This window comes from Loxodonta africana, chromosome 1 (assembly GCF_030014295.1).
Source record: "Loxodonta africana isolate mLoxAfr1 chromosome 1, mLoxAfr1.hap2, whole genome shotgun sequence".
NCBI classification, from domain to species: Eukaryota; Metazoa; Chordata; class Mammalia; order Proboscidea; family Elephantidae; genus Loxodonta; species Loxodonta africana.
The window spans coordinates 230,568,737-230,592,106 of record NC_087342.1 but is presented as its reverse complement, the minus strand read 5'-3'; the positions used below and the strand labels follow the sequence as shown (position 1 = coordinate 230,592,106).

General features: G+C 46.4%; 1 protein-coding gene across 2 annotated transcripts in view; it reads right to left on the bottom strand.

Moving 5' to 3' along the window:
* SLC22A1 (solute carrier family 22 member 1) overlaps positions 1-22,099 on the bottom strand; it is a 38,702-nt gene extending 16,603 nt beyond the window's left edge. For both annotated transcript variants that reach the window (XM_003419207.3, XM_023559348.2), the window contains exons 1-6: positions 21,607-22,099; positions 14,306-14,409; positions 7,565-7,719; positions 3,015-3,183; positions 1,112-1,226; positions 600-706 (exon numbers count right to left, since the gene is read on the bottom strand). In XM_003419207.3, coding sequence (XP_003419255.1) covers positions 600-706; positions 1,112-1,226; positions 3,015-3,183; positions 7,565-7,719; positions 14,306-14,409; positions 21,607-22,017 — 1,061 coding nt within the window. In that variant the 5' untranslated portion in view covers positions 22,018-22,099. The remainder of the gene's footprint in view (positions 1-599; positions 707-1,111; positions 1,227-3,014; positions 3,184-7,564; positions 7,720-14,305; positions 14,410-21,606) is intronic.
* Positions 22,100-23,370: the final 1,271 nt, after the last annotated feature.

Sequence of the window (23,370 nt, the reverse complement as noted above, 5' to 3'; positions counted from 1 at the left end):
AAAGAAAGCACAACTACTTTCAGGTGCGGTCTGTAACATTTTTAGATGCAAGGAAAGGACCTTCAGCCTTGAAGTTACTGGGAACCACTGAAATCTCACCAATTTCTGACATTAGGTCAAGACTTGTTATTCCCGGAAGACAAGCCTGATGGACTTTGAGGAGCCCCTGGAAACCCCTTGTCATGTTTCACTCATCTTACTGTTAACCTCTCATAGCTAGCTAATCCTTCTTACTAAAACGAAGCCTTTTTCCCACTGCTTGATCCTCCCGGGAGAAATGTCTTTTGAAGAACTCTTCAAACCCTTGATTCCAACTCATCGTGATCCTATGGGACAGAGTAGGACTGCCCCACAGGGTTTCTGTAATCTTTACGGAAGCAGACTGCCGCCTTTTTCTCTCGAGGTAGGTTCGAATGGCCGTCCTTTAGGTTAGCAGCCAAGCGCTTAACCACTGTGCCACCAGGGCTCCTTTTTGAACACTCAGAAACTTTTAACACCCCTTTTCACACTTCTCTCCTTCCACGAGAGTCAGTCCACCATCTTTAGTGTGTGCGGGTGGGCCTGTGACTCCGCTCAGGGACCATGTGGGAGGCCCTCACCACAGGTACAGCAAGATGAAGGTGTGCTTCCTCATGCGGGGCGTGCGGAACAGGTCTGCGAGGGAAGGGCTCAGCTTTTCAGTGACGTCCTCCTCGAGGGACAGCATCTGAGGAGAGCGAGAATGTCAACCCCGCAGAGCCATAGGGACCGAAACCCACTGAGAAGCAGGAACACCTTCACGGCTGTCCTGCTCACAGGCCACCCCAGAAGCCATTTCCCAAATCAGAACCAGTTGCTGTTGTCGCCAGTTCTGACTTATGGTGACCCCACGTGTGTCAGGGTAGAACTCTGCTGCATGGGGTTTTCAGTGACTGATTTTTTGGAAGTAGGTTGCCAGGCCTTTCTTCTGAGGTGCCTCTGTGTGGACTAGAACTGCCAACCTTTCGGTTAGCAGCTGAAAGCATTCGCCATTTGCACCCCCCAGGGACTCCTCCAAAATCACAAACCCAAACAAACATATGGTGACTCCCCCACCGGGTGTGAGGGACCCCTTTACATCAGCAGTTACCACCTTTAAATCAGCAGGAGATGGTCTCCCATTCTTCTGGGCAATGTAGCCCATGATCCTGACCGCCTGCGTGTTTCTCTTTTGCGATAGCAGCCACCGTGGAGATTCGGGCACACACCTGCGGGCACAGAGAGTCATTACTTGGCATTTTTCCCAGAACAAGTCTGCTTTGAAGTACTAAGCAGGGTGATGGGTCCACACAGGCACTCTGGGGTCAAAAACAAGGAGGCAAGCCACCTGCTGAGGTTAGCAGCCAGAAAGGGAATCCCGCTTCCTATGCAGGCCTCATCTCAGAGAGAGGGGGCCAGCAACCCTCCTCCCACTGGGAACACCCTCTCATGCAGCATGTGCCCCGCCCAACGCCCACCCTGCTTCACAGCAGGGTGTCTCCTCTTAATTCCACTGAACAGTTCTCAACTGCTTTCAAAACTAAACAAAACACACTCACTTTCCTTTAAAATCAGATAGAGTCTATGCTGTCTGTTTCAAATGGGGCAAGGACGTTATAGCTCAAAGGTTGCGAATCTCAGGTACAAGGGGCTTCCGGAAACACACAGGGAAACTCTAACCTGCCCAGGCCAGCAAGACAGAGCCCTGGGGTCCTATCCGCCCGGGAGCCCCGTGTTTCACGCTGATCAGGAGAAGGCAGGTCCCTCCTCAGCTTGGTGTTTCAGGTCCCTGAGTTAACGCCTAACACTCAGTATGTGGTGAAAGAGATGGGGTCTCCTCATAGTCACCAGCAGACACAGTTTGTAACAGAAGATGCCTGGATGGGCCAGTTCCTGCCACGCCCTCCCGCCCCCTCTTTCATCCACCAGGACAGAAACTTCTCTGTCAGGTTGCTTAAGCCCTCAGCCCCTGCCAAGTGCTGACTGCTGACGAGATCACTGCCTCAGCTGGACGGGTGTTGTTTTGTAACGGTTTAGTGTGCACATTTCTCAGCTGAGCAGCCCTTCCTTTCATTCATTCATTCATCAATACCAACCACCTTTCAAGTGGCTGGGCAGTGCTGTGAGAGGCATTTCTGGGCCTGGTGAGCAATATTAGTATAACACTGAAGGAGAAGAGAGGGAGGGCAGAGGGAGGGTTACAAAGACAACAGACAAGTGAGAACATCCAACTTGCTGCCAGTCCCACAGGGGGACTTTGGGGTTTGCAGTAGGCAGTGGTTGTTGTTGTTAAATGACCATTTACTGAACCTCTCCCATGTGTTATAACTTTGCATAGATTATCTCCAAGACTCCCTGAGGGCACTGAACCACACACGAAAGCCACCTCCTCCATCTGAGAGTGAGGCCAACCCAACTAACACAGATCTCTGTACCGGTCAGTGCGGCTTTGTGTTTCTGGAAGGTTCACCCTCTGAGGCTTTAGGCTGGAGAACCACCCCTACGCTGTCTCTAGATTTTTATCAGATTTATGGCACCACATGCCTTTATCCAGAGGGATAGAAATGTCAAGAGGCCCTGTCTTAGGATAGCTCCCCCCATCACGAGGGCTGCACCCACGATAACCAGTTGCCGTGGGTTCCAGCCCATGATGACCCGTGTGTGTCAGAGTAGAAGTGTGCTGCGTAGGGTTTTCAGTGACTTGAGTTTTCAGAAGTGAATCACCAGGCCTTTCTTCTGGGGCACATCTGGGTGGACTCAAACCTCTAACCTTTTGGTTAGTAGCTGAGCAAGTTAACTGTTTGCATTACCAAGACTCCACACCCATGTTGGAAGAACCCAAATGGCGCCAGTGGCACGTGGGCCCTGAGGACGTCCTGTGCGAGAGGGAGGCCAGTCCGTGGTCACTGAGTTAAACTCAGTGGGTCCATGAGCAGAACGTGGGTGGAGCAGCCACCAGGACAGAGCCTTCCAGGGCAGAGAGAAACCCCTTCCCCACCAGGGGAGGAAGCACTTACCAGTAGTAGAGCATGAAGAGGAAGGTGGGCAGGGTGACGGCCAGCTGGAGCCACCGCCAGTGGGGTAGGACATAGGCGATGCCCACAAGCAGCATGAGGCCCACCGTGAAGGCCATCTGGTACAAGATGGCCACCATCCTCCTGTAGTCCGGGCCAACGAGCTCTGTGACTAGAGAGGAAGACGTGGTTGTTACATGAGCTCCTCAGGAGGGAAGTGAAGCCAGACAGCTGCTTTCAGAAGCTGCGCATCCCCAATCTGTTCTGTTCTCCTCCAGCACACCAGACCCCTGGCCCACCTGCCCTGCCCCAGGCATCCTCTCCTGAGTCCTCCACCCCTCCTTCCACTGGCTTGAAGGCTCCCCTTCGTCCATGTTCCTGCTAACACCAGCTCTCGAGACTCCCCACAACACACCACGCTGTTCTGTTCTCTAGCTGTTCTCTAACTGACCCTTTCCTTGTCCCCTTGTTTGTCATGACATTCCTCCTGTTCAGACCTCAGGACTCGGTACACTGGCCTCTCCTACCCAAAGCCTTCCTCCTCTAAGCTCTAGGCTAAGGTAAAATATTTATCACAACGCATGGAGTGTTCACTGAGTTAATACCTTTGAGCACCTGTTATACATCTGGCACTATTCTGGGTGTTTGGGATTCATTAGTGAGCACAACAGAAAAGGAGCCCGCCCCCCTTAGAAATGACAGACATAAAAGTCACAAATAAGTAAGCTATATACTAGGTAGGGAGCCCAGGTGGCGCAAGAGGTTTGCACTTGGCTGTTAACTCAGAGGATGTTGGTTCAAACCCACCCAGCAGTACCATGGAAGAAAGGCCTGGCGATCTGCTTCCATCAAGATTACAGCCAAGAAAGCCCTCAACAGCAGCTAACAACATACGTCAGAATGTGATATGCATTCCTGGGGGGGGGCGGTGGGGAGAGGGGAGGGTGGAGGCACTGCAGTTTACAGGGTGCCATCAGGGCAGAGTCCAGAGTTGATGAGAAGGTGAGGTGAAACCCGGGCTGAAACTTAAGGAGGTGGGGGCAGAAGAGCAGCCAGGGCAGAGGACTCTAAGGGGGTCAGTAGGGGGCCAGGTGAGGAGGAAGTGGGAGTGGTGGGCTCAGAGGGGGCACGGGGAGGCACATCCTCACCAGACAGAAGGAGACCGACCTGGAGTGAAATGCAGAGCCACACAGGCACAGGAGTGGCTCATCTGATTTCTGCTGTGACCTGAGAACTGACGGGGAGATAAATTTGGAAGCGTAGCCATGCTGGTGGCTGGAACCAGGTGGACACACAGAAGGAGTGAAAGGGGTGGGATTCTGGGTGTGTTTTGGAAGGAAAGTTGATGGGATTCACTGATGGACTGGAGATGGGGCGTAAGGAATAGAAGGTGGTGTGACGTTGACTGCCAGACGTTTGGCCTGAGCAATACGAAGTGTGGGAGGGGGACTGTAGGTGGAACAAGAGTGGGAACAAAAGGGACAAAGACCAGGGGTCCTACAATGTTAAAGGGTCAGGGAGAAGAGGAGATGCCAACGAAGGAGGCTGGGAAGAAGCAGCAGGTGAGGCAAGAAGGGACCAGGGGAGCATGTTTCCTGCAAGTAAGTGAGGCAGTCACAGGAACAGAAGTCGACCATAGCTCTTACGATGCCGTGCTGTTGTTAGCTGTCATCAAGTCAGCCCCCGACTCGTGGCAACCCCATGCACGATAGAGCGAAACGCGGCCTGGTCTTGAGCCATCCCTACGATGGGGATCCAACTGTTGTGATCTGTAGGGTTTATTCCCCCCATTGGCTGATTTTTGGAAGTGGATCGGCAGACCTTTCTTCTTAGTCTGAAAGCTCCATGGAAACCTGTTCGGCATCCTAGCAACACGCAAGCCTTCACTGACAGGCAGTGGTGGATGCATGTAAGGCGCTTTGGCCGAGAATCAAACCCAGGTCTCCTGCATGGAGGGCGAGGACTCTACCACTGAACCCCCACTGCCCCCAGCTCTTGTTACACTACACTTCAGTGCTCGTTCTGCCATGTCTACCTCTCTAGCCTTTGACTATTTGAAGGTAGGAACAACGCTTTGTCTATCTTGGTATCTCTAGCACCTAGTACAGTGCCTGCCACACTTACTGAGAGATCATTTGTGGTGGGCATTGTTCTAACACAATTCCCAGTGCAATTCATTGACTCCTCACAGCAACCCCATGAGGAATGCACCATTGTTTTTCCCATCTTGGGGAAACAAAGGCACAGAGAGATTATTTAAGTTGCCCAAGATCACACAGCTGGTAAGTGTTGGAGTGTGGATTTGACTCAGAGTCCACCCTCATAACCATGTGTTCTGTAGCGCGAATTCAGCACAGTCTGTCACTGGCTTTTGGTAAGTATCTACTGAGCTAACTAAGCCGCACGTTCCTGGTTCTCAAGGTAGGAACATAACATGGACCACTTTGCCCTGGTGAACTCGTTCTCAGAACACCAAGGACATAGTTTTAGTGATGACAAGACATGACGGTCCCTTTTCTCTTCACCACAAATGAGCAAAACTGTGGTGCTTTTTGATGTGGCCCATCCGCGGGCTCAGGAAAGAAGAGGCGATTCCACTATCTTACTGTCCTCCAGGAAAGTAACGTTTAGTTTTCTGTTCTTACTCTTTATGGAAAACTTGCGGGAAAAGAAAGTTAATATGCAGAATTATTCACATTGGTTTTCACCTCAATTTTCTTTCAGTCACGATGTTTATCCTTCTGCTATTTCCTCCTGTCTTCTTTCCTAACTCTTGCGTGTCATTTGGACCGGCCGAGTTTGTTGTATTTCTTTTGAAAAGATGCTGATTCTTTGATATTTAGAAATTTAAAACACTCCCCCATCTTTCACCCCCTCCTGCACCCCCTCCCCAGTGCTGTAAATATGCCAACATGTGGCCTTCTTGCTCCCCAAATGGCTTAGTAGATATGGATCTATTTAAGTGTCACTCAGATGCAACAAAGAGAGAAAAATTTTTAGGAGAGCCCTGGTGGCACAGTGGTTAAGAGCTTGGCTAACCCAAAGCTCAGCAGTTCAAACCCACCAGCCTGTCCTTGAAAACCCTACGGGGCAGTTGTACTCCGTCCTATAGAGTCGCTATGAGTCAGAACTGACTCAATGGCACGTAACAACAACAACATAAGTGCACCATCTGAGGAGTCCAGCTCCTGGTCAAAATCTTTCAGGCCAGACCATAGGCAATTACAAGGCAGTGCCTGGTAGCCTCCGGGGCGGGGGTGGGGGCACCCTGAAACCCTCCCCGACCAGCATTGTATATAGCCAGTGTGTTGCAGGACCTGGAGGTAGCTGCAGCCAAGGACTCAGGCCCTTCTGGTGGCCGGGCTGTGACATCCATCTGAATTCCTAGTCCAGAAAATTCCATATGGAGGTATCTTTATTGGGGGCCTTCGGCAGAGGCCTTCCTCAGGCACCTCTGCTGAAATGCCCTTACTGGGGGGAGGCCTTGAAGGTACTTTGCCCACTCTGACTTACTCAGCATTTTTCCACTCCTAGCCCTCTCCCCTCCTCCTGGCCCCTGGGTTCGTAAAGCAAGCAGCAGGAGCCTTTGTACAGGGCTCTCGTGGGGGGAAGGCAACTCCAGATCCCCCGTCTGCCTGCGTCTGCTCTGATCCACCTGACTCTCCCTGGGCTGTCACATGGGACAAATGGGAAGAGGGGAGTCAGCGCTTTCTCTGCGTCGGCCTCTTGCTTATACAATTGCCTCAGTGATTAAAGAAACCTGACTCTCACTTCCATTTTGGCTCGTTGTCTTTTTTTTTTTTTTGTCTTGGTATGCTCTTTTTGTTTTGTTTTACTTTGCTTTATATAATTTTTTTATTGTATACTAATACACCAATTTAACAGTTTCTACATGTACAGTTCAGTGACATGGATTACACTGTTCAAGTTGTACAACCATTCTCACCCTCCTTTTCTGAGTTGTTCCTCCCCCATCAACATGAGCTTATTGCCCCCTAAGGTTCCTATCTAATCTTTCAAGTTGTTGTTGTCAATTTGATCCCAAATAAATGGATCTTAAAAGAGCATAATGCTCAAAGCAGACATTCTTTACTAGTTAAGCTACTGTTTGCTTTTAAGAAGACTTCAGGGGATATTTTTGGTTTAAGGTTTAAAGATTATCTCAGGGCAATAATTTCAGGGGTTCATTCAACTCCAGGAAGTCTGGAATCTACAAAAATTTGAATTTCTAGTCTGCATTTTCCCCCTTTTGGTCAGGATTCTTCTATGGAATCTTTGATCACCAAGTTCAGCAATGGTATTGGCTCATTGTCTTAATCAGCTACTCCGACACCTGGCAGCTCAGCTCTCTCGGTGCAGCTCAGTTCCCGACACCGTCCTCTGCCCATCGTACAAGCAACATAAACCTAGTGTTAGCACAATTTCTGTAGACCCTGTAAACATCACCTCGCTAAAAAGACCCCCTTCATGTCTGACTGTACCCCATTCTACCCACCCATCTGAGCTCCATTGTCCAAGGGAAGCCATGGACACCTCAGCCAGCCAGTACTTACTCAGGGTGTAGCCTGACGTCCAGCTGCCTTTGCTGACCAGCCCCTGCAGCAAGCGGAAGAACAGCATGGACACGTAATTTGGTGCAATGGCCATGAGAACTCCCGAGACGGCACTGATGAGGACGGTCACCAGGAGGCAGGCTTTGCGGCCAAACCTTCAGAGTCAAGGGAGCAAGGGTGTGAGACAGGGTGGCAGGAATTTGGGGTCAGACTGACAGAGTGGAACACAAGGACCATGGCAGGGTAGTACCACCTCACAGCTTCCCTGAGGGACAATACGCGTCTATCAGGAAGTCACAGCCCCCTCATGGCCCCACCACGTCTCCTTCTGGCAAATTAACTGGTTGTTGTCATGTGTAATTAAAGCACTTTATCAAGGAATCTTGGCCACTCTCCACAATATTGCATCTTAGCCAAAAGGAAAGGTAGCCCTCCCACAATGGGCTCTCCAATCCTCGTACTGTCTCCTCAAATTATCTTTGCATTTAACAGATTGCATTATTCATGGGAGCACCAAAAATACAGGATTTAGACTTTAGAATTTAGTACTTGGCTACTAATTGAGTTCAAATCCACCCAGAGATGCCTTGGAAGAAAGGCCTGGCAATCTACTTCTGAAAAAAACAGACATTGAAAACCCCCCTGTGGAGTACAGTTCTACTCTGACACACATGGGGTCACTATGAGTCAGCATCAACTTGACAGAAACGGGTTAGTTTTTTCTCATATATATATTATATATAAATATATATATATACACATATTTAATTTTTGAGGATTGTTTTTCCTTTCCTTTTTTCGTGGATGAAATGGACAAATTATTTGCTAAGGCTTCACCCCAGCCAAAAACCCACTGCGGTCGAGTCGATTCTGACTCATAAAGACTCTATAGGGCAGAGTAGAGCTGCCCCATAGTGTTTCCAAGGAGCAGCTGGCAGAGTCGAACTGCTGACCTTTTGGATAGTAGCCGAACGCTTACCCACTACGCCACCAGGGATCCTAAGACTTCACCCCAGTATCAGGTTTTATAGACTAAATCTTTTAAATCTTACCCCACATTCTCTAAGAGTAAAGCAAGAAAGCAAGGAACAACATCTTTTATCCAAGCACAGTGACCCCAAACTCAGAAGAACTCTCAGCACTGCAGCCACCCCGCCGCTCTTTAGCATCCCACCTTCCTCTTCTCCAAGACACCTGCTTCGTGTGTCTACCTCAGGCCTTCTTGTCTCAAATCCTCTTCCGTTTCTCAGTGTCGCCCCACACCCACCCCAGCTCTCAGCCAATAAGCTTCCTCATGCTTAGGGAAAATATAGACACTTTTTCATCCCAGCATCTTCTCCCCTCAGAACACACAGACCTAATTATCAGTGCCTATCTGTGGCGCCCCCTTACCTGTGACAAAGGACTCTCCGAGGCAGCCTCTGCTCTGCACTCTAGCCCCTGCTTGTGCTCCTGGGTCACCCTCTTCCCTGACCTTCTCTATTCCGCTCACCACTGGGTCATTGTCATCAGATGCCGCCCTGATCCTTGGACGCTCCATCCCGTTCCAGCTATTTCCCCATCTCCTCCCCTCCACAGCCAACTCAGTTCTTTATGAGTCAGAATCAACTTGATGGCAATCAGTTACAGCCAACTCATTTCAAAATCTGTCCCCTTACAGGTGCTCCAATTTCCCACCCCCACTTTTCCTTCACCCTTCCACTGACACTGTCCTCGTCATGGGTGATCATGGCTTCCATGTCCCTAGAGCCAACGAGCTGACCTCTCAGCAGCAACTGCACATGTGACCCCTCCCTCCTCCTCGAGCCACTGTCTTCTTCTTTTCTGTAAAATTACCCTCTCCCCCCTCTGCCATTTCTACTAAGTCTCCTTTGCCAGCTACTCCTGCCCTGTTGTTGTTAGGTGCCATCCAGTTGGTTCTAACTCATAGCCACCCTGTCTACAACAGAATGAAACACTTTCCAGTCCAGCACCATCCTCATAACCTTTGCTGTGTTGGAGCTCGTTATTGTAGCCACTGTGTTAATCCATCTCTTTGAGAGTCTTCCTCTTTTTTGCAGATACTCTCTTTCACCAAGCATGATGCCCTTCTCCAGGGACTGGTCCCTCCTGATAACATGTCCAAAGTACTGAGACAAAGTCTCACCATTCTTGCTCCTAAGGAGGATTCTGGTTATACTTCTTCCAAGACAGATGTGTTCGTTTTCCTGGCAGTCAATAGTTTATTCAGCATACAGACTGAATAGGTATGGTGAAAGGACATGACCCTGACACACACCTTTCCTGACTTTAAACCACTCACTAACCCTTTGTTCTGTCCAAACAACTGCCTCTTGATCTATGTACAGGTTCCTCACGAGCACAATTAAGTGTTCTGGAATTCCCAATCTTTACAATGTTATCCATAATTTGTTATGATTCACACAGTCAAATGCCTTTGCATAGTCAATAAAACACAGGTAAACATCCTTTTGGTATTCTCTGCTTTCAGCCAGGATCTGTCTCGCATCAGCAATGATATCCCTGGTTCCACATCCTCTTCTGAATCCAGCCTGAATTTCTGACAGTCCTCTGTCAATATACTGCTGCGGCCGCTTTTGAATGATCTTCAGCAAAATTTTGCTTGCATGTGATATTAATTATATTGTTCGGTAATTTCCGCACTTAGTTGGATCACCTTTCTTGGGAAGAGGCATAAATAAGGATCTCTTCCAATCAGTTGGCCAGGAAGCTGTCTTCCATATTTCTTGGCATAGACGAGTGAGTACTTCCAGCGCTGCATCTGTTTGTTGAAACATCTCAATTGATATTCCATCAGTTCCTGGAGCCTTGCTTTTCGTGAATGCCTTCAGAGCAGCTTGGACTTCTTCCTTCAGTACCATCGGTTCCTGAGCGTATGCTACCTCTTGAAATGGTTGAATGTCGACTTCTTTTTCATATAATGACTCTGTGTATTCCTTCCATCTTCTTTTGATGCTTCCTATATTGTTTAATATTTTCCCCATAGAGTCCTTCACTATTGCAACTTGGGGCTTGAGTTTTTTCTTCAGTTCTTTCAGCTTGAGAAATGCCGAGCGTGTTCTTCCCTTTTGGTTTTCTATCTCCAGCTCTTTGCACATGTTATTATAATACTTTGTCTTCTTGAGCCACCCTTTGAAATCTTCAGTTCTTTTATTTCGGGGTTTCACTGGGAGTTTTGGATCCTTTCACCATGCCTTTTCAATCTGTATGCTGAGCAAATAATCCAAGAAGCTGGACTGTATGCAGAAGAAAGTGGCATCAGGATTGGAGGAAGACTCATTAACAACCTGTGATATGCAGATGACACAACCTTGCTTGCTGAAAGTGAAGAGGACTTGAAGCACTTACTAATGAAGATCAAAGACCACAGCCTTCAGTATGGATTACACATCAACATAAAGAAAACAAAAATCCTCACAGCTGGACCAATAATCAACATCATGATTAACGGAGAAAAGATTGAAGTTGTCAAGGATTTCATTTTTACTTGGATCCACAATCAACACCCATGGAAGCAGCAGTCAAGAGATCAAAATACACATTGCATTGGACAAATCTGCTGCAAAGGACCTCTTTTAAGTGTTGAGAAGCGAAGACATCACCTTGAAGACTAAGGTGCGCCTGACAGAAGCTATGCTATTTTCAATCGTATCATATGCATGTGGAAGCTGGACAATAAATAAGGAAGACTGAAGAAGAATTGACTCCTTCGAATTGTGGTGTTGCCAAAGAATATTAAATATACCATGGACTGCCAAAAGAACAAACAAATCTGTCTTAGAAGTACAACCAGAATGCTCCTTAGAAGCACGGATGGCAAGACTGTGTCTTACATACTTTGGACATGTTGTCGGGAGCGATCAGTCCCTGGAGAAGGATATCTTGCTTGGTAAAGTACAGGGTCAGCAGAAAAGGGGAAGACCCTCGACAAGGTGGATAAACACAGTGGCTGCAACAATGGGCTCAAGCATAACAACGACTGTAAGAACGGTGTAGGACCAGGCAGTGTTTTGTTCTGTTGTGCATAGGGTCACTATGAGTCGGAACCAACTCGATGGCACCTTACAAACAACAACATAGTTTATTCAATATTCTTCACCAACATCACAATTCAAAGGCATCAGTTCTTCTTGAGTCTTCCTTGTTCACTGTCCAGCTTTCACATGCACATGAGGCGATTGAAAATACCATGGCTTGGGTCAGGCACGCCTTAGTTCTCAAAGTGACATCTTTGCTTTTTTAAGATTTTATAAGAGTTCTTTTGCAGCAGATTTGCCCAAAGCAATACGATGGGCACTGATTGTGGATCCAATTAAAATGAAATCCTTGACAACTTCGTTAGTTTCTCCATTTATCATGCTGTGGCTTGTTGGTCCAGTTGTGAGGATTTTTGTTTCTCTATGTTGACGTGTAATCCATATTGAAGCCTGTGGTCTTTTATCTTCATTAGTAAGTGCTTCAAGTCCTCTTCACTTTCAGCAAGCAAGGTTGTGTTATCTGCGTATCTCAGGTTAATGAGTCTTCCTCCAATCCTGATGCCACGTTCTTCTTCATATAGTTTAACTTCTCAGATCATTTGCTCAGCATACAAACTGAATAAGTATAGTGAAAGAATACAGACCTGAAGCAGACCTTTCATGACTTTAAACCACACAGCATCACCTTATTCTCTTTGAACCACTGCCTCTTGATCTGTGTACAGGTTGCTCAAGAGAACAATTAAGTGTTCTGGAATTCCCAGTCTTCACAATGTTATCCGCAATTTGTTGCGATTCACACAGTCAAATGCCTTTCCATAGTCAGTAAAACGCAGGTAAACATCTTTCTGGCATTCTCTGCTTTCAGCTAAGACCAATCTGGCATCAGCGATGATATCCCTGATTCCATGTTCTCTTCCGGATCAGGCTTGAATTTCCAGTAGTTGTCTGTCGATGTAGTGTTGCAACTGTTTTTGAATTATCTTCAAAATAATTTTACTTGCATGTGATATTAATGATATTGTTTGATAATTTCTGCATTCTGTTGAATCAACTTTCTTTAGAATGGATGCAAATATGGATCTCTTCCAGTCAGTTGGCCAGGAAGCTGTCTTCTGAATTTCTTGACATAGATGAGTGAGTGCTTCCAGCATTCCATTCGTTTGTTGAAACATCTCAGTTGGTATTCTGTCAATTCCTGGAGCCTTGTTTGGCTAATGCCTTTAGAGCAGCTTGGACTTCTTCCTCAGGACTATCGGTTCTTGATCATAAGCTACCTCCTAAATGGTTGAATGTCAACTAATTCTTTTTGGCACAGTGACTCTGTGTATTCCTTCGTCTTTGGCATTAGTGGTTGGTACATAAATCTGAATAATAGTCATATTAACTGGTCTTCCTTGCAGTGTACGTATATTATCCTATCACTGTTGTATTTCAGGATAGATCTTGAGATGTTCCGACTTTCACATTCCAACTACCACTTATTATCAATGCATCTTGATTATATGTTTGATCAATTTCGTACTGCATAATTCGGTAAATATCTTCAATTTCTTCATCTTTGGATGTTTGCAGCTGTTTCATCTCATTTTGAGTTGTGCCACATCAACAAATGAAGGTCTTGAAAGCTTGACTCCACCCACATCATTAAGGTAGACTCTACTTTGAGGAGATGGCTCCTCTCCTAGTCATATTTTGAGTGTCTTCCAATCTGAGGGGCTCATCTTCCAGCACTATATCAGGCAAAATTACACTGCTATCCATAAGGTTTTCGCTGGCCAATTTTTTTTTCAGAAGTAGAATATCAGGTCCTCCTTCTCAGTCTGTCTTAGTCTGGAAGCTCTACCGAAACCTGTCCACCATGGGTGACCCTGCTGGTATTTGAAATATCAGTGGCATAGCTTCCAGCATCACAGCAACACTGACGCCACCACAGTAGACAAACTGATAGACTAGTGGTAGACACCTCCCCTAGACACCTCCCCTACCAACCTCTAAATCTTGACATTCTCTCACTTTACCCTTTTCTGGATAATCTCAAACATGTCTTATGGCTTTACTGGTGACAAATAGCAAATATTTAAGCTTCTGTTCTGAGCTCAACTCATATATCAACTGCCTACCTGACATCTTTTTTTTATATGCCTTACAGACTACTCCTTTTTTTTCCTTTTTCCTTAGTGCTTTCTTTTTTTCTCTTATTGCTATTGTGGAAATATAGGTAACATAACATTTGCCAGTTCAACAGCTTTCACATGTACAGCTCAGTGATACCAATGACATTAATCAGGTTGGGTAGCCATCACCAAATCTGTTGTTAAAGTCTATACTTAACACAACTGCGAACTGAATACATCTAAAAGGAAACTCTTGATTCCTCCCCAGCTCCTTCCCCTACAAAGAGCTACAACAAAAATCTGTCCCTAACCCACTCTTTCCCATCTCAAAAAGTGGCATTACTCTCATTCATTTGCATAAGCCTTGCCTTTGCCCTCCCTTCTCTCAGCCCCCCATCCCTACCATACAATCTATATGTAGTCTTGAATCCTGAAATACACCTGAAACCTCCTTTAGGTCCCCCATCTCCCACCACCAATTGGCAGTGTTAGAAGCACCATCAATTCTTCTCTCCACCAACTTCTGTAATAGATTCTAATTGTTCTTCTTCTTCCGTTGTTGCCCCCTAGAACTCACTCTCCTCGTGCCATTGATGACATGTTTAACGGAACTGGCTTTTACTTACCTGTCTGCAATGTAGCCAATTCCCAAGGAGCCAAGGAAGAAACCCACATTCACACAGGACTGAAACAGGTCCACCTTCCAGGAATCTGCACACACCAGGTTAAACTGAGGGAAGGGCCAAAAACACAAAGCCATTTATAAATCAAAACTAAACCCTTATATCCTTTCTCCTGACAAAGTAAATGTATGACACAAACCTTGGTATCCCTTGAGTGTTTCACAGATTTTCCTCTCATAAGACAAAGTTCGGTACTTCTGGCCAATTTTGCAGTAATTTCGTTCTATTACTAATATCATTATAACAATCTCATTGTATATTCATTAAAGAGACCATCATCAAGTGTTTCTCCATTGACAGTTGGTTATCAAAGAACAAAGTGTCTTTGGTAAAGGCGGCTAGAACGGATGAACTGATTCTCACAAGACCATTGGATGATTTTTCTAAAAAGGAATACAATAAGGTAATTTTCAAAAAAATAAATAAATAAATGTAATGAAAGAAATACAACATGTTTTTCCAGTGTTGGTTCAAAGAAATTAATAAAACCAACAAATGGAAGACTGTTGAGCTTGTAGCCAGGATAAAAGGGAGAAGGGATGGAGGGAGGAAGAAAACCAATAGCTATTGAATGTGTACATGACAGACACTGTGATCAGGACTCCTATTTCCTCATCTAATTCCCTCAATACTCTTGTGAAATACTAACTGCCCCCTTTGTAAGGATGAAACACCAGTGGCCCTGAGGAGTTAAGTAACTAAGATCAGAAAAATAGAAGAAGAGTACAGAGCGTAAGTTCAAGCCTAGATCTCTTCAACTCCAGGGTCAACTTTGACACCGGAGGTTCCCAAACTTGGCTTCACGGTAGAATCACTTGGGGGCATTTTCAAAGATCCCAGTGCCTAGGGCACACCCCTAGACCAATGATTTCAGAACTTTGGAGGTGGGACACAGGCAGCAGTATGTTTAAAAGCCCCCTAGGCTATTCCAAAATTCAATTATGTTTGAGAATCACTGCAGTGTGCTGTGAGGCCTCACCATGGAAAATTCAAAGTATTTTTGTTTCATTTTTTAACCTTAACAAAGCTAAGATGAGTTTATTGTTTTGTTAGTTTAGCCTGAAGTTATTAAACCCAATTGCAGGCCAATTATCAAAATCACTTCAATTCAATATGTACTTTAAAGTAAAACTAATGATAGCAACAGAATATAACCCCTCAAATCTATTGAGTGCTTATATTTTGCCAGACATTATCCTAAAGCACTTTACATAGATTACCTATTTGTCCACAAAACAATCCTGTCGTTGTAGTTGTTGTTGTTGTGTGCTGCTGAGTCATTTCCAACTCATAGCAACCCTATGTGACTGAGTAGAACTGCCCCATAGGGCTTCCTATGGAGCTGATTGCCAGGTCTCAAAACAACCCAGTGTGGTATGAATTATATTCCCTGATTGAAAAATGAGGAAACAAAAGCTTGAAGAGGTAACTCACTCAAGGTCATACAGAAACTTATTTTCACTTACTTGGTAATGGTCGTGTTTCCGTATCATTGAAATTGCATTGAAAATGTGATTGTTAATGACTATACAGTATTTTCTTCTGGATTCTGTGGTAATTCATTTTGGGGGATTTGTTTCTCCTTGAATTTGTGGTGCTCTTTTTCCCTTCTTCTGCATTTTTTTTCAGTGATTCTATATTATTGGGCTTTTTTCCTGTTTTCAAGTCCTGGAACTAAGAAGTCTATCCAAACCTGCTAACATACTGGGCATATGGCTTGGCCATTGGGTGTTGGTAGAGTAATCTCTGATAAAAATCTAGAAGCAAAATGGTGTACGTGGCAACCAGCCTAATTCCCAGTGTCTAGAAGAAAATTAGCCAGTGTTGCTTTGGTGGGTTGAGCAGGCATCTTCTCCTACATGTATCGTCTGGTTCTGGGACACGCTAACTGATGAAGCACATTTTTTAAATCTCCATCTTGTCCAAGTGGGAGGAACCTTTCCTCCCTCTGCCCCCAGCACCACAGTGCTTTACTTGCTGGGACTGCATACTCTAGGAGAGAATGGCCATTGTAAATTCTCCCCAACCCCCTTGTCCAACATGCCAGTTGCTTTCTCAGATTGAATAAAGGTAATACAGATCAAGACAAGGATGGCGGGCAGCAGTATTGCTGTGGCCACCTTTGAAACAGAGCCATGTCTCAAAACAATGCTCAGGCCTCAAGTCAGGAGGCAGTAGGAGAGCGACACCGTGTCTCCCTACCTTCTTTCAAGCAGGTAGGTTTGTTTAGTTTTAGGTGGCCATTCTGATTCTGCTCCGAACGTCTTTGAGAACTGTCCTCCTTGGATCTGGCAATTGGGTATTTTATTCGTTGGTGCCTTTGTGAGTTTTCACTGACTTCAGTGTCTTCACAGGTATTTTTAGTGACAAGTACAGAACGGCACCCACTGGAACTTAAAACTGGAAAGCTGTCCAGCATGAGCCCCTCTACCTCTCCATTATCTTCTCTACCTTCCAACAGGACATAGTTCCCCGAATTCAAAAGAGCAATTGCTCATCCGGCCTTCTCATTTACATGCCGGTCCTTCCTTTCCTCTTCCAGGCAAACTTCTTGAAAGAAGAGCCGCATCCCACTGCTGTACCATCCACTCACCTCTGAACCCTAAGATACCTTAACTCTTCTCCCAGATCTCACTCTGGAAGGCGACGTATGACAGGGGCAACTTTATTACAAAATGTGAGTAGAAATCTACGTTACAACCTGACTCTCAGGAATTAATAACCAACTGACAGAGACTGGAGAAACCCCGAGAGTATGGCCCCAGGACACCCTTTTAACTCAGTACTGAAGTCACTCCTGAGGTTCACCTTTCAGCCAAAAATTAGACAGGACCATAAAACAATAACACACGTAGCTCAATCAAGTATATGAGATTAAATGGGCACACCAGCCCAGGGACAGGGACATAAAGGCAGTAGGGGACAGGAAAGCTGAATGAATGGGAACGGGGAACCCAAGGTCAAGAAGGGGAAAGTGTTGACATGTTCGGGGTTGGCAACCAAAGTCACAAAACAATGTGTATTACTTGTTTAATGAGAAACTAATTTGTTGTATAAACCTTCATCTAAAGCACAATATAAAAAAAAAGGAACTAAGAATGGGCCTCTACCTCCTACCTGTTCACTCAAGCGAGGATTGCAGTTCAGTGGGAACATGTGGTTTGCTTCATGCACATCACTTTCACTCTCTCCACCAATCCACGTCTATTTCCTGTAAAATTCAGCTTTAAACGCACCTTCTCATAGAGCTTCTTCCAGGTGACCACCTACCTTCTAACTTTCCTGCCTGTGCTTCCTTTGATTTCCTCTGCTGGTCTGTGCTCTGGCAGTGGGTAGGCACTGGGGCAGAAAGTCCTAGGGCAGTCTGGCCTTCTGACCAACTCTTCCTACAACTGCCCAACTGTTTCTCCTGGCCCCTTCAGCCACATTGCCTAAGACAACCTGCTCCGTTGTTGTTGTTGGGTGCCGTCAAGTCGATTCCGGATCATAGCACCCTAGAGGATAGAGTAGAACTGCCCCATAAGGTTTCCATGGTTGTAATCTTTACAGGAGCAGATCCACAGGTCTTTTCTCCCGCAGGGCCACTGGTGGGTTCAAACCACCAACCTTTTGGTTAGCGGTTGAAGTACTTAACCGTTGTGCCTTGATGGTAGATTTCATGAAAGTTGTGAGGTGGGGAGAAGCCGGTGGAATTGTTCTCCCTGAGCCTCAGCTTCTTTCTTTCTTGAACATGATTTCTGGTTTTTGTTTTAATCTTTGAATGTCAGTGTCCCTGTAAGATGTTCCTGCTGCCCTTGCTGCCCTTTCTGAAGACACCCTGGTCTTTCCCTGGGACCATCATGGGACAAGAGACTTCAGGGGCTGAGAATATGGAGCGCCTCTGCCTTTCTTCTAACCCCGCCTTCCACTGAAAACTCACTCTGCCCCCTAAGTTACCCCTAAGCTCTTGGGTGGCACAAACAGTTAATGAGCTCGGCTGCTAACAAGGTTGGTGGTTCGAGTCTACCCAGAGGCACCTCAGAAGAAGGGCCTGAGGATCTACTTCCAAAAAATCAGCCGTTGAAAATCCTATGAAACACAGTTCTACTCTAACACACATGGGATCACCATGAGACATAAAGGGACAGGCAATGTTCACCAAACTTGCCCGGTCACAAGAATCACCCGGAGACCTTGTGGAAGTTCAGATTCCCTGTGGGTTCTGCTTCAGTGGGTCAGGAGTGAGAATTCAGGTGAGCTTAGGATCAGAATTCAGGAAACATTGATGTGACCACCCTCTCTGAACTTGATTCCAGTCCTCTCTCTCTCTTGTTCAACATTCGTGGCCAATGGAGAACAGAAGGTGGGGGTTGTAGCTGAGAGAGCAGAAGAGGAGCAGCCAGGGGGAGGCAATCAGGGAACTTCCACATCCCTCCCCAAATGGACCCCACAACCCCAGTCCCTACATCTCGGAGCAAGGTTAAATGTAGTTTTCAAATGAGTTGGCTTCTCTTCCTCCCTTAAGCAAGTTCCAATGTCCAAGGCAATGCTAGGTTAAAAATTATTTCTGCAGGAATGAATAACTAAGGTTAATTCTCTGAGAAAAATCTTCAATTTAGGATAAGGTGTGGAGGCAAGGGCAGCTTTATAGCAACCCAGGGGAGAATTGAAGTGGAAGAGAATTCCCGTAGAGGAGCTAATTCCTATTGCCCTTCTGCCCTAGAGTTACCATGCTTCCAATTGCCTTTGAAGACCGCTAACTGAAGCCACCTGCTCTTCAGACTCAGGATGCCCCGAAATGAACTGTTTCTGCTAAAATCACGTCCTCTTCACTTTCTCTGTGCATGGCTCCAGGGTTCTCCCAATCCTCCAGACCTCTAGGCCTGGGGTCACTTTAAAGCCCACCCCTCGATCGCCACAGATAGCCAATTGGTTCTCCAGCCCTTTTCTTCCCCTTGCATCTGTCCCCTTTTCTCCATTTCTACTGCCACCCACCTAGGTCAGGGCTTCACCACACACCTCCACCTCCCCAACCTGCTCCTTCCAGCTGTTGTGGATTGAATTGAATCCCCCCAAAATATGTGTTGTGAACCCTACTACAGCCTGTGGTTATAATCCCATTTGGGAATGGGTTTTCTTTGTATGTTAATGAGGCAATAAAATTAGTATAGGTGTGCCTTAAATCTATCTTAATTGCAGATTAAGCAAGCAGCAAGAAAGCACAGCGGAGGAAGACAGATGCCACGCCACATGAGCTCTCCAAGGAGCAAAGAAACAGAAGCTGAAGAGACAAGGGCCATCCCCCAGAGCCAAAAGAGAAAGACTTCCTCTAGAGCTGGTGCCCCAAGTTTGGACGTCTAGCCTCTTAAACTGTGAGAAAATTAATTTTCTGTTTGTTAAAGCCATTCATTTGTGGTTTTTCTATTATAGCAGCACTAGATAAGTAATACATGAGCCTCAGTTATAGTAGCTCTATTCACTCAGGTCCCAAAGCCAGAACCCTCTCTCTCCTCAACCATGTAATGTCCACATCTCTTAAATCATTTCTTCCTTCCATGCCTGTGACAACCATGTTGGTTGACATGTCTCACCAAGGCCCTATTTTGGCTTCGTCACGTGTCGCTCTTCTCCAATGAAGTTACCACATCACTGCCAGGCCAACTGCAATGCCCAGCTATGCCGTCTTGCTCCTTTGCCTAAATAAGACCAAGCTTCTTGGTTTGCCACTAAGGCAGGTTGTCTGATTTAGCAAATAAAACTATAGGGTGCCCAGTTAAAATTTGAATTTCAGATAAGCAATACATTTTATTTTAGTATAAGTGTGTCCTATGTAATATTTGTATTCCCTGTCTCAGTTATCAGTATCAAATGTCATGCAATATCTGGGATATACTTTGGGCATGTTATCAGGAGGGACCTGTCCCTGGAGAAGGACATCATGCTGAGAAAGGAGAGGGTCAGCAAAAAAGAAGAAGAACCTCAAAGAGATGAATTGACACAGTGGCTGCAATAATGGGCTCAAACATAGCAACGATTGTGAGTATGGTGAAGAACTGGGCAGTGTTTCGTTCTGTTGTACATAGGATTGCTCTGAGTTGGAACTGTCTTGATGACACCTAACAACAACACCACTTAAGCTAAAAATGTGTTTGTTGTTTATCTGAAATTCAAATTTAACTGGTTCTGTATTTTATCAGGCAACCCTACACCAAAGACTGATCCTTCGAAAGCAGAACCTATTAGTCACAGAGAATAAACACTTCTCCATCTCAGGTTCTTATAGTTTCCCAGCAGGAATCTGCTGAGTGTTCCTGAAAAGTCATTCTTCTTCTTTGTACTTGTCAGAGTGCAATGTTTTCAAAAGGGGCCGTGGTGGAAAAATACGTACGGTCACTCTGTTAAAATGTTCTTGAAGCAAACTGGCCAAGTAACTAATTAAACAATCCAAGCAAGGCCTCTTGGATGCCATCACCCTTCCCCATGAGGCATATGTGGGGTTTCACAGTATAACTCTATGTTTGCTTGGCGCCTTCACAAATCTCTGCTGAACTTCACACCTTATGAGGTAGGCTGTCATCATCCCCCTTTTAGTGATGGTAACTAAGGCTCGGAGAGGCTAAGTAACTTATCTAGCGATGCTCAGCTAATAAGAAGCAGGGCTGGGGTTTAACCAAAGAGTCTGACTCCAAAGCCAGGGCAAGTTCCACATCACCACCTGAACCAAACCAAATCCATTGCCATCCAACTGATTCCAACTCATGGCAACTCAGTGTGTTACAGAGTAGAACTGAGCTCCATAGGTTTTTCTTGACTATAATCATTATGGAAGTAGATTGCCAGGCCTTTCTTATATGGCACATCTGGGTGGGTTCAAACCACCAACCTTTCGATTAGTAGTCGAGAGCAAACCGTTTGTGCCACCCAGGCACCTCTGTATCACCATGGCCACCACGATGTAGACATCATGTGTCCATCACGGCCCCTGGTCTCCCCATGGACTGCTTTCCAAACAACCCAGCTCAGTCTGGCATGTGTTGGTCTCTGACCCTCAGCTTCCTCCTCTAGTACCCAGAGTTGAGTGGGACAGTGAACAGAGAGAAGTCATGAAGAGTGCCCAGCACAGAACTTGACACACTGCAAGTACCTGATAAATACAACTCTCACAACCCTTTCCCGATGTGAAACTAAACCCCATAGGATGTATTGTCTGCTGCACACTGCAATTGAAGCCCACGAGTTACCTAAAGTGGCAGCTTGGTTCTCACCTCAGTCACAATGGAGGAGCCAGGTGTGTCATACACCCAGCCGTGCCTGCAGGGGCCCAGTGGCAGGTGGCTTCTGTTTGCGGCCAGGCCGGCCAGCGGGTCCACACAGCCAAGGGCACTCTGGTTCCAATCCACCTCATACCTGAAGCACTGGTGGGTGAAGGCATCACCCGCAACCCCCAGTCCAGGTACAGTGTAGTTCAGTTCCTCATCCCGGCTCCAGCCACATCGCTGGCTGAGCTCGGCCACCCCAGGGCTCCGGCAGCGGTGGTCGGGGGTGAAGCCCAGGAAGACGATTCCCACATAGACGGGGGCGAAGGAAGCAGAGAGCAGGCATAGGGTCAGGAAGGCTTGCTTCTGGAACCAGCCGAAGCCCCCAATCTGCCCCAGAATATCATCCACTGTTGCCATGGTGGTGTCAGGGGCCGCAACCCCCTGGCCAGCCCTGTTGTGGGCTGCAGTGGCCCAGTTCAATGATTTATTGGGATGTTTTTGAAATGGGATGGTTTGAAATCAAGTTGCTGTCCAAGCATGATTCTTCTGGAAGGTGACCAACTAGAAGTAATGTTTTACCTGTGGTGTGGCTGTCAGGGTGAGGGGGACCATTGATTTGTTTGCTTAACTGGGAAGCAGGTTAACCTGGGTCAAGCCCTCAGAGAAGCAGAGCTCATCAAAGAGAGCGCGAGGGCGTACTGGCAGCCTCCTCTCGGTTGCTCCAAGGATCCTCTGAAGAGGTTATCTATTCGAATACTTTTTTTATAACCCAGATAAACAGAAGATGGCAAACTAATTGCTTGACATGGCTATGTTGTTGTCTTGTTGTTAGTTGCCATTAAGTCGGCTCTGACTCATAGTGACTCTGTACACCACAGAATAAACGCTGCCTGGTTTTGCACCATCTTCATGATCACTGGTATGCTTGAATCCATTGTTGCAGCCACTGTGTATTTTGAGTCCTTTCCAACCTAGGGGCTCATCTCCAGCGGTATGTTGGACAATATGCTGTTGTGATCCATAGGGTTTTCATTGGCCAGTTTGGAAAAGTAAATCTCCAGGGCCTTTTTTCCTAGTCTATCTTAGTCTGCAAGCTCCTCTGGAACCTGTCCACCATGGGTGACCCTGCTGGTAGTTGAAATACTGGTAGCATAGCTCCCAGCATCACAGCAACACCCAAGCCACCACAGTAGGACATACGGACAGATGGGTGGTAGGACACGGCTGCAGGTGCTAGGTGAGCTCTGCCACTTAACTCCCTAATGAGAGTCTGCTCTGGACTCTCCTCAGCGCATGTCCCCAGGCCCCATAGAGACCCTGTGGGTGAACCATGTGTCCCCTCTCAGGCCTACTTCCACTTGTCTCTGAGGGACTTGAAGGATGTAGACTCCTGGAAAATGGAGTAGGGAATGGCCACAAGGCCATAGCTCTGGACCCAACAGTGAGCCAATTAGACCAATTACGGAAAATTAATAATAACATCGTCTTCACAACTATGCGGTAGGCTATTGTTATCCCCATTTTATTAATGAGAACTAAGGCTCAGAGAGGCTAAGTAACTTCCCAAGTGGTGCTCAGCTAATAAGGGGCAGGGTTGGTTTGATGGTTAAGGTTATGTGTCAACTTGGCTGGGCCATGGTTCTCAGTGGTTTGGCAGTTATGATGCCGTTTGGAAGCTATGTAATGATGTCATCACCTCCATAATGAGATCCAATATAACGTAATCACCTCCATGATGAGATCTACTATGAGCAGCCAATCAGCTAAAAG